The following is a 15,049-nucleotide window of genomic DNA, read 5'->3' as shown; positions in this document are numbered from 1 at the left end:
GAATGACAGATGCGAGCCTTGGAATGTATGCATACATATATTAGAGTAATGAAGTGTGAAGAATATTGCGTATCAGATGTAAATGAAAATTTAACTGTTTCTCGTCTTGATTGTTCGTTTCTATTCGCGATTTTCTTCGTCGATAAAAGCCATTTCAAGTGTCTGCACGAGACAATTTACTGAAATGCACCGGTAAATTGGTTTTTTTAATGTAATGGTATATAATGTATAGTTTCTGTAAATTTTTTACAGAAACTATACATTATATGCCATTACAAAAAAACCAAATTAAAAAAAGAAGGAAGTAAATAGTAGGAAAAGATATAACTATACATCATTCCACCTTAGGTATAGTTTGTAAAAATGTATAGTTTCTGTAAAAAATTCCTCAGATGGCATATGACAGAGAGGATGTCCTACATGCTGGATTCTTCTTCTTTTATTTTTCATTTCTTGTTTTCTTATGTTGATATGTTTTAAAAAGATGAGAAAGAAAGTAAGTCGTGAGTCAGCGCTGTGTCTGTGTCCCTTCTTCTACTTGTCTTTGTGTTCGTTTACGCTGTTTTATTTCTATGCTTACCTCAACACTTGAACCGATGCCGGATCAACGTAGGCCTCACTGACGAACTTGTTGCTTCGGGCAACTTGGCGGCTCAAAGCGAGTGTCGAGGCGCGGTACGCCTCTATCTTACATTCATTAAAGCTACACGGAACTGCACAGAGGTCAGTGCACCACGGGGAAGGCAAAGTCACTCGTCCCTGAGGACCGTAGCCAAAGGTACCGGGACTACTACTGCTACAAGCACCTGCCATCGCTCGCTCCCGAAACGACGACGCAGTAATGGCGGCGGTTTCGGTATCTCATAGTTGCTTGACTGACTTTCGTAAAGGGTCTGTTGTTGCCTGAAGGTACAATTCAAGAAGAGAAAGGAGTTTGTTTACGGTGATACCTATCCTAGATTGGAAGTTTACCAAATTCAACTCTAGCACTTGCCTAACTCTTTGCAACTGGTGGAATTTCTCTAGGGGCTAGTATAAAATCTTTGATGTCCATGGACAATATAGAACTCTTTTCCATGAAACCCCCTAGAGCCTTGATTTGTGCTTCCAAATTCCTTAGTGAAGGACTCTTCTCCAACTGGACTACATTCAACGAAGAAACTTTTGGGACGCTATATTGCCACGTTCCAAGTTCGTTGATCACCGTACGAAGGGGCATGTCAGGCTTTTCAAGAAACCTTTTAGTCTAAACAAAGACTTTTGTTTGGTTCATTGCTTGTTTTGCAAAGACTTTTGTTTGGTTCATTGCTTGTTTTGCTAGAGATTTCATCTCATCGTCCTTGGCAATTTTGACAGTTTTCCTTCTAACGTCCCGTTTCCATTCAACAAATACCGTGTTGAGGGCTCTGACCTTTTCCGGAACACTGCCTCCAGAAGAACGCCAAATGTGCCACTTTTGTCAGTTTGCAGCAACCGAAGCGATCCCCTTTCTAGTTCCCTCGCGGCAGCGGTTATGACACGAAAATCTCTTTTCATCTAAATTTCTCCCCGAACAGCCTACCTATGTTCTGGACACATTTAATGTAATTGCAGGCAATGTTTGTAGAGTATACATCACTTGATCTTCCAAATGCATTTTTCTTGTTTTGCAGCTTTGAGTTTCTTTACTGTTTGCGCAATCAATTTTTGGTACCTAGAGCCTTCCAGTCATAATAAACTTTTTTATATTATCATGAGAATATGTAGAGTGCTGATATCTATTTGGAATTGCAATTTCTTTATTAATCTTTTTTCAAATCTTAACTAACTTTTAAGGGGGGACACTGGCTAGAGGTCGAACTTCTTAACTACTCAAGTGATTGGAATGAAATTTAGAGGGGAGATTTAATGTCAGATGTAGGTGTTCTGTGCAAACTTTCAGCTCTCCAGGACAACTTTACATACCTGCATAAGAAGATGTGTCACTCTTTGTTAAGAAATCTATGATATGCAAATGAAGCTATTAAGCACCATTTTGACTGCCAGAATATAAAGCGGGGGATGCGGCACTTCGGGCTACATAGTTTTTATAACTCGAATGTAAATATTTCAGGAAGAGTGATTACCTCAAATAATGAGATGCAAATCTGTCCTATGTCAGTTTTTGAAAACTTGTTTTCTTTTATCACTGAGGACTTCAGCTTAAAACAAAATAAAGTAGATAGCCCGATTCCCCAGTAAATTTCAGTTCAGAAACATCTTGATTGTTTTATCGGAACACTTTCACCTTCGAACAGAAGATTCCTTCGTATGAAATTTGCAGCAAAAAGTGGAACTGAGAAAAATGCATCCAAACATTGAAACTTCTTTACTTTGTTACTGCCTCACAATGTGTTGCAAATATTTTATATCAACGGAAATATTTGGCATATGGTTATCAAATTTGGTGTAAGGGTGTATAATTAGTTTCTAAAACAAAACGCCAAAATTGAAAAATGAATTTTTTCAAAAAAATTTGAAATTTAGGCCCATGTCCCTCCTTAAAGGGCTTAGAACTTCTAAAGGATTTAAAACCACCCTGTTGCATACCCGAATGCCTCAAACGACTCACTTGAAGAGTAGAAAGAGACAGCAAAAAGCAATTAAAAGAAGATTATATAAAAAAAAAAAAGCAAAAGGGAAGGGGTGGTATGCTGCACGTAAAAAACACATGCACGCAATAATTTAATGCCATTTGCGTTCAGGGCTCTGGGTGTTTGGCGTCCCGGTGACCGTCGCCACACTGTCGCACTCGTGGCTTTGTCCCTTGGTGCCTCCAAATTTTGCCACCGTGAAACCATACATTTTTTTATTTTTATTTTTATGCTTTTTTTTTAGTATTGTTTATCATCAAAATAAAACAAAACACACACAGACACAAAAGAAAAAGCTCTTATTCTTTTGGCATAATTAGATGCTCCTTTTCATCTTACAATGTACTGAGACAAACAATAAGGACTACCCAAGCCAATCCATAGCTTGGAGCTGATCACGTGACTTTGCGCTCTCTGCGTCACTTCGCCCAACTGAAATGACACGCAAAGTGTCTTCTAAGCTATGGATTGTCTTCGGTGGCTTGTAGCATCCTTTACGATCCATTGTACGGTGAAACAAAACATAGAAGTGTATGCCTCCACACCGACTTGCCGACGCCAAGTTGTGTTGCACAAAGATGTGAAATATGACTTTTTTTGTTTTAGTATTTTTTTTAGCTTTCTCCATGCCACCGTTATTCATTCGCTCAACACTGTGGAACTGACCCCACCATCACAAATATTTATTTGATTTGTGCTGCCACCGTCAAAAAGGCGCGGCTCACACTTTATTAGGCCGAGCCATTTTTCGGTGAACCGGTAACCGCTAAATGACATTACGGCTTTGTTCCGATTTTGGTTCAATACCAAATGTTTGATTCCAGTGCCGACTTTGTTCTTGTTTGTTCAGAAAGAACAGTTTTGCTCCGAATTCGGTTTGGGTTTGGTTTGACACCTTGGCTTAAAGGACACGTGCAAATGAAAAAAACATTTTTTTAAAACGGCTTAGGTGGAAAAAGGATGTCATAAAGCAATATTACAACGAAGAAAAAAAATTTTTAGAGTTATATTTACGGCGCTATACGAATTTGTAGTTGGTGCCCGCCGCTGCCGCGGAAAAGTGGCCCTTATTTATCGCGTGACTGGCCCTTATTTATCACACGGTGCTTGAGCTCTTCCGGAAGCTTTGTATCGCGTCTAAAAGTAACTTGTTCATCTTTGTTTGAAGTATAACATAAAGCTAAGAATAATAGATAACTTTTAGAGCCGAAAGGAAACTCCTGAAAAAGGGCAAGCAGGCGTGATAGACCTGTGCGCCGGTCAGACGACGGCGGCGGCGCCCCGAAGCAGACGAACTTGTGTGGCGAAGGCGGCGTGGAGAAACGCATTGAAGCGGCGTTCGCACAACGCTCAGCGTGCGGCAGCAGCGTGACTTTGCGGTGGTGGCGACGCAGTGCGGCGGCGCACGGGCCTACCACGTGATCAGCCGCGGCTACTACAAATTTGTAAAGCGCCGTAAATATAGCTCTAAAATTTTTTTTTCTTTGTTGTAAAATCGTTTTATGACATCCTTTTTTCATCTAAGGTGTTTAAAAAAAATTTTTTTTTTCCTTTGCACGTGGTTTTTAAATATCTGGCGCTGCAAGAGGTAACCTGGTGTACTGCTACTGAAGAAACTCGGCCAGAAGCTGGGATGCAGAGGCATGAGCTAGATGCAGCACTCATTAGCAGATGCTTGGAAAGCACATGACCGCCTAGCAAAAAGCACAGTAGAAACAAAACCGGTTTCCGGTCCAGAATGGGAGATGGTTGCATACGCAGAAAGGCCTCAATGAATAGTGAGTGTGATCCATGTGAGGTGGTGACAAACTGTGTGTTGTTTTAGGTATCCCAGCCTGACAAAGCTTTGCCTCAAATACCTGGCACTGCTTGCCACTTCAATCCCAAATGAGGGAGTGTTTTCTGTGGCTACAGAAGTTGTTTCTGCCCAAAGGGAGAGCCTCCTACCTGACCACATGCAAGAGTTGTTTTTTTTGCGCAACAAGTTGTGACGTTCCTGTCTGCTCCAAGGACTTTTGTGTTGATGGCATGCTAGTCATGCCTTTATGAATCTTGTCAACACATCTCTGGTGTTCCAGGATACTAAAATATTGTCACGAATTAAGGCGACGAGAAAGTGAACAGTGAACTGAAAGTAAAGGTTTCATTGGCGAACTTGTGCCAAACAAAAATAAGTAAGGAAAGAGCGTCGGGGCAGTAGAAAAGCGGGCGGCGATTCGGCGGCACTACAGAGCGTTAGCGAGACTGGGACTGACTCGACAAGGTCGCGGGTAGCTGCTTATCTGCCGTGCGTCATTATCTCGAAAGTTCGGCAAAGAAAGTTCGAGCGTCGCGCGCTCGGGCGAGGATGAACTGGCACTTGCCAGAATAACAAAGCAGAGAGAAAGTTACGTCTGGTGCGAGAATGAACGGGAATCTTCTAGAGGACCGTGACCAAGCGTTGCTTTCTCGGCTCTGCGGGCAATATGAATGCTGTTGTGCATAAATCAGGGTGCCCACCAACCTGGAAAACGGGGAAAACTGGAACTTGTCAGGGAATTTGGCTGGTCTGGAAAAGTCTGGGCAGTTCCATCCCAGTCAGCGCCGGTCAGGGAAATTAAGCTGTCCTTTTGCGTGTGTTGTGTGACCAGGGCTGGGCAGTATCGCGATAGTATCTTAGAGATACTTTTGAGTACATCTGTATCTCTGTATCGAGATACATTTGAAAAAGGTATTTGTATCTCATTAGTGAAATACATTTACAATGTATCGCTTGTATTGCAATACTTTTCCAGACTTAGGTATCTTGTTACATTTGTTATCCTTCCTAAGATAAATTAAAAAGATAAAAAGAACTGTTTGGTGCAAGTTGCTTCGTAATTTACAATATTCCATCTCACTCACCAACATTAAAAAAAAAAATTGTGGTTTAAAGAAGGTTGCTAGCAAGGATAACAAAATCTCAGCTCCTCTTACAAAGCCCTCCACTCTTTCCAACTTAGCAGAGAGAACACTGTAAAGGAGTTGAGTGCAGAAAACATACGGCCCTGTTGTCCAATCTCCCCACAGTGTGGGTGACACAGATGCATATAATAGGACAGTTTAAGATGTGCCCTCACGGTAAAACAGGGTTCATTTCGGGCAGACGCCTTTTGGCAAGCATGGCACACAGCCTTTACCGTTGTGGAACTATGTGGTTCAACGGGGTGGCATGTTTCTTTTTAAGCAGTATTAATGATAAATAAAGAGTTTGAGGTAAGGAGAACAGCATAAAATGGCGCAGAAAAAGGAGCACAAGCATAAATTACCATTTGCATTCACCATGTACTACACCCTCCCCAAGTAGCACCGTTCGGGAACGAATGTAATTCTATAAGTATCTTTATCTGTATTCCGGAATACTCTTTCGTCATTTTTGCAGAAGTATCGCCGGGATATCCCTATACATAAAAGACAAATATATCTCAGTATTTGTATTTTGGCCTTAAAACACATGTATCTCAGTATTAGTGTTCCAGAATACTTTTTGGAGTACCTCTGCCCATCCCTGAGTGTGACAAATGTTGCGGGTGACTCTGCTGGTGTACTGACGCCAACCTCTGCTTGCAAACTAGAACCTGAATCGCCTCCTCTCTAAATGCATGCACCAAGGCAAACTTCTTTTCCAGTGCTCACACCAATACATTTGCCCAGTTTGACCAGTGGTTTATTTGAAAAAGGACATTTGTTAAGCAAAAATACTACCAAAGAACAGACTGACAAGGTAGCGGGATTCGGTGCCTGGTCATTGCGCCGTTGTCCATTAGATACACCAGTGTTTTCCACATAAAAACTGCACTTCATACACGTTTTCTCCGCTTAGACTTTTGGCCTGGATTTTTTAGGAAATAAGATAAACCTGGAAAATTCAAGTAATTTGAAAACATTATTTTAATAGAAATCCTGTAAATACATCTGCTTTTATCTACCGGGTATTCAAAGCCAACTATTTGGATTTGATTTGTATTCGAAAAATTTTGTATTTGCGCATCCCTTCTCCCTGGTACTGGTATGTTTCCAACAACTTCTCCCATTCCTCCTTGCACCCTTCGGTGCTACCAGAGTGGAGGACTCTTTGGTGTTCAGGAGATTCCCACCGTGGTCGAGACGCCGCTGCCACCGTACTGGCAGGAGCCGGAAGCAACCTCTTCATCACCGAGTCACCACGAGTCTCCGCAGCATCCCGGGCCCGAGGAGGATGGTTTTGAGGTGAGGCAAACTCGGGCCTGACGTTGGCAGACATTTGTCTTGATTGAGATGCCGATGCTCACTTGCATGAGCACTGTGTCCAGCAAACAAAATTGAACACTTTTACCGAAAATGCCATGCTTTCTGCGAGCGGTAAATCCTCTTAAACCTATGTTCACTTGCATGGGCACCATTTCCAGCAAACGAAACTGAGCACTTTTACCCAAAACGTCATCCTTTCTGCGAGCAGTAAATCATGTCAACCTATGTTTGAGCCAGGAAACATTGCATGCCTGAAATGGCAATGCTTATGTTGCACCTTATGTAGATGACGTACGACGTAGTAAGGTTTTGAGGCGTTACCGCATCATACGACTTCTAGGCAACGCCTCAAGCCGAACGGTGTCGGCGGGCTATGATCTTTGTCACAGGTTCGGAAAATAAAAGGTCCAAATGATCCCCATGCAAACGAAATTTATCATTTTGTTAGGGCTGCTTACTGGACGATAGGTCCACGCCCTGGTGGACGGACTCGCTGTGAGGGGGCGAAGAACGAGACGGAGACGTTGCATTTAAATAATGAACGATTTACTTGACTCACGCTCAAAACTGTAACACCAAACGCAAAAACTTACGAACACAAACCAACTCCTGCCCTTCTTGTGCGCGGCACGTTTACACACAATCAAACTCGAGGGAAAAAAAATGCACTGCTTTCCTTAGTGCGCAGGCGCTATTCACACATAAAAAGAAATAACCGACACAGCAGCGGCATTGTCCTCACTAGACACTAGACAAGAACAAGCAACCAAAAAAAAAGGTATAACACAATAATACCTCTAAATGGTATACAATTCTACGAGTGTGAGTGAGGCGAACCTGGTTCCGGAGGGTGGTGTGGGTGACACGGGCCCGTTGCGTCGCTGGTCGAAACGGGGAAGTCTGTGCATGCTTGGATGCTCTGTGCTATGCTCCTCGGCACAACATTTATCCACAAGCACGCACACTGCAGAGCCGCTCCGAGCTCTTTCCGCCTTCCGCCGCACCCACTGTCGCTCCCAACTTTTGCATCGTGTCCACCCCCGCTCCATTCTCTGCATACACTGCCTTGACTCGGCTCAAAACCAAGCCGAGGTCCTCGCTTCCCGATTTCTTTTCTTGACAAGACAACAACAACAACAACAAAAAAAAGAAACCGCCTGAGTCGGGGACAAAACAAACCGCCGCACTCCCCTCGAGAGGGGACCTGTCCCGCGGTTCCTGATTAGCAGGGGCTGCAAAACAGCACCAGCCGATGGCCCCAGCTCTCCCGCTCAACCCGCGGGGCAAGGGGCAACCGACGACCGGAAGCGCTTTCTTAAGGGGGGACACTGGCTAGAGGTTGAACTTTTGAACTATTCAAGTGATCGGAATGAAACTAGCAGGGGAGATTTAACTTCAGATGTAGGTGTGCTGTGCAAACTTTCAGCTCTCTAGGGCAACTTTACATACCTGCATAAGAAGATGTGTCACTCTTCGTTAAGAAATCTATGATATGCAAAGGAAGCTATTATGCACCATTTTAAGTGCTTGAGTATAAAGTGGGGGATATGGGACTTCGGGCTATCTAGTTTTTATAACTTAAATGTAAATATTTCAGGAAGAGTGATTACCTCAAAATATGAGATGCATATCTGTCCTATGTCAATTTTTGAAAACATAGTTTTTTCTCAATGAGGACTTTAATGTAATACAAAATAAAGTAGATAGCCCAATTCCCCAGTAAATTTCAGTTCAGAAACATCTTGATTGTGGTATCAGAATAATTTTACCTTCAAACAAAAGATTCCTTCGTATGAAATTTGCAGCAAAAAGTGGAACTGAGAAAAATGCATTCAAACATTGAACTCCTTTACTTTGTTACTGCCTCGCAATATGCTGAAAATACTTTATATCAACGGAACTATTTGGCGCATGGTTATGAAATTTAGAGTAAGGGTGTATAATTAGTTTCTAAAACTGAAAACCTCAAAATTGAAAAATGAATTTTTTCAAAAAATTTTGAGGCTCAGGCCCATGTCCTACCTTAAGAAAACCCCGAACAAAAAGAAAAAAAAATAGTTGAATTCTGTGACAGTCTTCTCCTTCTTCAATCTCCTTAGCCACCGGTCTTGCCTTCGCTTGCCTTTGGTGGGAAAGCTTTTCAGAGAGTTTGCTCTTCTCTGTTGTTCTCTATTTGCGTCATTCCATGCGTGAAAATGCTGGTGAGAAAAAACAAACTTGCCTTGCCCTCACTCTTTCTCATTTCGCTTTTGCTCCCTACTCCCTCCTTCTCTGCCTTTTCTTTTTTATAACGTCGTGCAAGGTCCTAAACATCGCAACACGTACAAGGGTGATTAAAAAATTATCCTCACTCTAGCTGTAAATGTTAATTTAATCGAAACCTTTCCAAAGCCCAGTTTGTTGTGGATTATTGCACAGGCAAAGCATTGGTTAAATTGCAAATGTTTTGTCAGATCATCCACCTTCGCTAGTCTATTTGAAAGAATTGATTCTCGTGCAAGCTCAATGTCGTCGTTTGTCGTGGACATGGACGAGCACCCACTTCCTTCCTTATGGCTGTACCAGCCATAAGGAAGGAAGTGGGTGCTCGTCCATGTCCACGACAAACGACGACATTGAGCTTGCACGAGAATCAATTCTTTCAAATAGACTAGCGAAGGTGGATGATCTGACAAAACATTTGCAATTTAACCAATGCTTTGAGGAAGCAAGGAAGGACGCACCAGTACCTGGTGCGTCCTTCCTTGAACATCTGTATTCATTCAAATACACTTCTTTGCAACAAAACGCTTCCTTCATTCTCTGTACAAAGTCTTCAATAAATATCGGCTCCAGGCACGCTCTTGGACCACAAAAACAGTCGCTTCCCCACTTGTGCAAATCTTCAAGTGAAGCAGCCATTGTTTCTCGCTCTTGAGTCGCAATCAAACTGATTTAACTTACTCAATCCTAGTACACAGCAGTGACTGGAGAGACGACTTTGTGCGAAAAGTACTGATAAGACAGTGCGGCCAACAGAATTTGTAAAGGAGACATGCAAAGGAAAAAAACATATTTTTTAAACAGATTAGATGGAAAAAGGATGTCATAAAACGATTTTGCAACGAAGAAAAAACAATTTAGGGCTATATTTACAGCGTTATACGAATTTGTAGTGGGCGCCCTCAGGCGCCTAAGAAAAGTGGCCCTTATTTATCATGTGACTGGTCTTTATCACGTGGTGCTGCGCTCTCTCGGAAGCTTCCTATGACCTCTAAAAGTAACTGATTCATCTTTGTTTGAAGTATAACAAAAAACTAAGGTTAATTATCTTTCACCTCCTTTTCGGGGAGTTGGGCAAAGGTGTCTGATTGAGAATCATAGTCTGAAGTGCGATTCCTACTGAACTGCTTGGTAAATCTCTCATTTTACAATTAACTATTCCTAGGTATATGAGCATATGATTAGGATGCAGTGCTCTGGGAGTTTATATTTTGCCAAAAATTTGGAGTTTATCAAAGTTTGTTTTTGTTTTATTTCCAATTCTCTGAAATTCAGTTTAATTTCAGTTTCCTGTTAAATAAATAAATAAATAATGTGCAGGTGTAAACATATGCTAGATACAAACATAGAATGTGCTTGTATCAATTACTATTTCTTCAGCTGGATTTGGAGTTGGTGCCATTACTATTGGCAATTAGAATTTGTCCCATGACAAATGTTGCACACAAGGGTCGCTTGAACAATTGTCTGTACCTTAAAATCTATAAACTCCCGGAGGTAGTCGCTGAGAAGCTCTTATTCATACCATCTTATTCCATCAACCTACTCCACGGCCACACGAGGGGGAGTGGTAGAGGATCTAATAGAAAAGTCTCAACTGCCTCTCTTATTTATTTTATGCAATCTCTATGGTCCATAGCTTTCACAGTTGCAAAAATGCAACCTCTCCTTTTTCTAAAGCACATATGGTATGGCCCTAACTGAAAACCAAAACAGTGGCTTTTGTCATGACCTTTTAGTACATAGACCTGGGCCCGTTTGCTCGAAGCACTAACCGCGGCTAAAGTTAACCGCAGTACCTAGGAGAGGGATTTTGAGATCACGTGACTGGCTCGGTAGAGACGCGGGGAAACATGGCGGTGCCCCAGTGAGTGAGCACCGCTCGCTTTGGAACTAATATGTAGTTGTAGCTGCAATATCGGGCGTGTTAGTCAGCAACGAATAATGCAGGAGGCTTTCGCTTTGTCTTACCTCACTTAAACCGCAAAGCATGGTCGATGACATCGCCGAATTTTTTAGATAGTGTTTCAATTCTGGGCATTCCTAAGCCTAAATGAACGCGATAATTGTCGGCATGGCAACGGAAATTTACACGGTAAAAAAGACCGTGTAAATTTTCTTTTTTGACACCCTGTATATCCCGAGGTAGTAATAAACGGTTCCCTGTAATTTGTTTCCGAAAAAGTGTAATACATTCGTGCAATTTTAATTTAAAGCTCACAAGAAACCAAAACCCAAACCTTGTCTGCGGCAGGCAAAATTGCTCCTGTGTCATCACCTACATGGTCTAACCACGTGGTACTAATCGGGACGTCATGTATAAGGCGGCCAAACGCAGCTCAGCGCAATTGCAAAAGTGTCCTCTGCTACGATCGGCAGACTGCTATGCTACACCCGACAACGCCTGTGCTGCTGCTGACGATGCTTGTGTTTTAGTGCAGAGGAAAGCAAGTTTTTCTAAGGGCTTGTTTTGAAAACATTAGTAAAAAGTGAAGTTCAGTAAACTACAAGTAAATATCTTGTGATGGGTTTGTAGAACCATGCCATGCTCAATGCTGCAAACTGGCTCTCTTGCACACAACGAATGCTGTTGGCGATGAGGCATGCTCTCACGGAAGAACACAAGTGCTTGCGCATTTCGTGAATCATGTGACCAATGGCAAGCGTGCTGTCAGTGCCGCAGTAGGCTTTGCTTGAAAGAGTACACAACAGGCAGACAAATCTCCCCGAGCACGAGTTAAATAGCGCAGGGTGGGCCGTGCCGACACGACGGTATTGAATGCGCTGTTGGCTATGCCTCGCCTCGCCTGCTGGGATTAGCAGTTTTTGCTGATTTCGCAACCGTAAACGGAATTAGATAGAAATATTTGGCGTGTGCTCTTTCTAGGAGATACTAAAATGAACTGCATTGTTTTCTTAATATTGAAAATGAACCGGAGTTGCCCTTCAATTATGAAAAAACATGTTGTCTATATGCCTGCTATGGACTGTGTATGTTTCACGTTGCACTGGCCTGCATTTAACTCTTTATTGTCACCCTCGAGAGTAACACTTCGTGCACGAAATTCAGCCCTAAAACACATTCTGCGTCAAAACTCTGGCGTCAAACTTCACCGAGCGTGCCCGTGCTGCGTCACTTCCGTCGCAGTGGGTCACCGCTGAAGACCTCGAGTTCTCGGGCGCCAGAGAACCCCCGGGCAACGGTGAACCCGGGCCGCACAGTGCCAGCGAAGAGCAGCCAGCGGGTGCCGGCGGAGGGGCGTGCTCGAGTGGTGGGAGTCCCCAGGCGACTGTGGGCAGCGAGCCGCAGCAGGCCTGCCTGTGCCTCGACCAGTTTGAGAGCGAGGAGGAGCTGTCGAACCTGTCGGTCATGCAGATGAAGCTGCTGCTCACCCGCAGCTTCGTCGACTACCGGGGTTGCTGTGAGAAGTCGGAGCTTCAGGAGAAAGTTGTCTGGCTCTGGAAGCAGAGGCGCAAGCAGCGGATGCAGGGTCAGTGTGCTCTTCGCTTCGCTTGCTCAGACTCGCCGGATTTTCGGTTCCTCCCAGCTCTTGCTTATTTCATTTGGCCAAGTTAGAGGGGTACTCTGACCGTTTTTTGAGCTTTCCGAACAATGGCATTTTCTGAATACCCGGACATCAGTTCTTACAATACGCCATTTATTGTCTTGAAATTCAAAATGGCTATTGAGCAAACCATAAATGAAGGTGATGCCGAAACCAACATTGGAACTTCCGTGCTCTGTCCAGTGGCGTGACGTCACAAATGTGTAGAGACTTTCGGGTTGCATAGGTACTGTTAAACGAACTAGGTTGAGCATTCTTTTGTGCTTCTCAGTGAATGAGCTTCCAAGCGTTCTTTTCCCACCATAAAACTTCTTTTAATCGGTTGGGAACGTGGTTTGCAACCTACCGTACTTTGTACCGTTTCTGTCCTCGCACTTCAGTGTTGCCAGCAGGGGCTCTCAGTTTGAGAAACGCAATGAAAATAAAATTCGAATGTTTAATAACTTTATGAAAACTTTTTTGTTTTTTTTTCACATAATACTTGGGGGATTTGTACAGCTGCGTTCATCGGTGTGCTGAGGCAATTTTGAGGCAAATCAGCGACCGTAAGAAAATCTCTGGAGTACCCCTTTAAGACACTGCGGTGCAGTTGGATGTCGGCAAAGAGTGGTTTGTCTACAGTGTCTGGAACTCGTCTGAGACTGGTGTGTTCACCGCATCCTCGAATGTGGTCCATCGATTTTCGCCTGGCGACATCGTAGAAGTGTTGTGTTGTTGCCTGCCGCAATCCTGGCTGGCGTTGGCATGTCAGTAGAGCTGGATTTGGGAGACACCCGTTCTGCTGCAGGTATCTAGTTTGAGTCCACAGAGCTTCAGCAGCCAGGAATTGGGATGCTGCGACGACAACGACACTTGCATTTCTTCGTACGTTCTGCCAGAACTTCTGTTGCCAGGACCATGACATGCGACAGCTTGGCACGTTGGCTCTTGTCACATAGTCTGTTGCTGCTTTGGGACTTTGAATTCATGGGCAATATAAAACTCTAAACACGCTAGTCACGTGTTACAAGCTTCATAGTCTTGCTTTTATTTTTTGTGCCTTAGTCCTTTAATTGTTTTCGTGCCATCAAAAATTTGGTTGATACCGGAGAAACCGGGACAGGCATTGATGTGACGCCCTTTTGCGCCTATTCTTCACATGGCTTCGTACAGTCGATACTTGATAATTCAAAGTTCATGAAGACAGTGAAACAAAAAATTTAGTGAACTTTGAATTAAAAGAAACACACCCAAACTGAGCTTTTTTTTGTTCATTCAGTACTCACCTGGGAGAACTTGTTGATTTTCGGGTACAGATTCAAGAGGCATCACACTATGCTCGAGCAGGAGGAAAGAAAGAGAGAAAAAGGAAGAAGAGAGAGTGAGAGCGAGGTTGAAAAGTGGGCAAAACCCTTAAAAATTTGTTCAGAAAAGAAAAAGAGGGAAAACCTGGAAATGCTGCTTGTCCTGTGTCCCCCGCGCTCGGCGGAATGTTGCAGTGATTACTCTGTGGTCGGGAAAACTGTGCAAGATCCCCCCCCGCTTGCTCCAGGACATAATGTAGACGTCCTGGAGCAAGAGAGGAGGAGAGTGAAAACATGGACAGAACGGAACTAACCGAGCAATGCCGCTCGTCCTCTTGCAGGGGACGAGGTGGTGGAGGAGGAACTGTGCAAGATCTGCATGGAAGGCTGCGTGGACTGTGTCATCCTGGACTGTGGTCACATGTGCACATGCACCCAGTGCGGCAAGCAGCTCAGCGAGTGCCCCATCTGTCGGCAGTATGTGGTGCGCGTGGTGCACGTCTTCAGAGCCTGACCCTCGACAAGGGCCGCACTTCGCAAAGGCCACATCGACCTCAAGCCTTGTCCCCGTGATTTGGACGTGGCAACGGGCTAGCGAACGTGCTCGCACGCCTCGGTGCCTGTCAGGGCCTACCCTCTGACATTGCTCTTCTGCTTTGAAAATGGGCGAGAGCAGCCTCATGGCACCTACTGTTTGCTTGCAGTGGTGAGCTGCTGTCTCGGGCAGGACTCGTGCGATTTCAGATTAAACTCGGCACTAGCAATGCAGTGTGGTCTCCTTTCCTTTAATCCTTTGCCCTGCTCCTTGTATATTTGACTTTGTGGGCCTGTGTGTGCATTAAATAGTTTGTTCCTTTTTACTTTGAAGGTGTCTATTATTCTTAATTTCTCAGCAAGACGTACACAGCGGAATACAGTTGGCGCGAGCTTGAGATTGGCGCCCCGTTTCACTGAAAGAAGTGCTGACAAATGCCAATATTGCTGCCTAGGTTGGTGCCCAAGTTGACCACATTCCTCAACATCTAGTCTTGATGACACTTTCAGTTTTAAGACTGCAAGGGGAGAATGATATTAACGA

The 15,049-nt window shown here is 43.8% G+C and overlaps 1 protein-coding gene across 2 annotated transcripts in view; it reads left to right on the top strand.

The window, feature by feature from the left end:
* LOC8053056 (E3 ubiquitin-protein ligase RNF34) overlaps positions 1–14,836 on the top strand; it is a 38,064-nt gene extending 23,228 nt beyond the window's left edge. For both annotated transcript variants that reach the window (XM_029995629.3, XM_029995630.3), the window contains exons 4-6: positions 6,693–6,839; positions 12,271–12,613; positions 14,313–14,836. In XM_029995629.3, coding sequence (XP_029851489.2) covers positions 6,693–6,839; positions 12,271–12,613; positions 14,313–14,485 — 663 coding nt within the window. In that variant the 3' untranslated portion in view covers positions 14,486–14,836. The remainder of the gene's footprint in view (positions 1–6,692; positions 6,840–12,270; positions 12,614–14,312) is intronic.
* Positions 14,837–15,049: the final 213 nt, after the last annotated feature.

The sequence above is a fragment of the Ixodes scapularis genome, unplaced genomic scaffold, assembly GCF_016920785.2.
Source record: "Ixodes scapularis isolate PalLabHiFi unplaced genomic scaffold, ASM1692078v2 PGA_scaffold1__304_contigs__length_218370807, whole genome shotgun sequence".
Classification (NCBI taxonomy): domain Eukaryota; kingdom Metazoa; phylum Arthropoda; class Arachnida; order Ixodida; family Ixodidae; genus Ixodes; species Ixodes scapularis.
The sequence above is the reverse complement of the archived record's forward strand: the minus strand, read 5'-3'. Positions and strand labels throughout refer to the sequence as shown.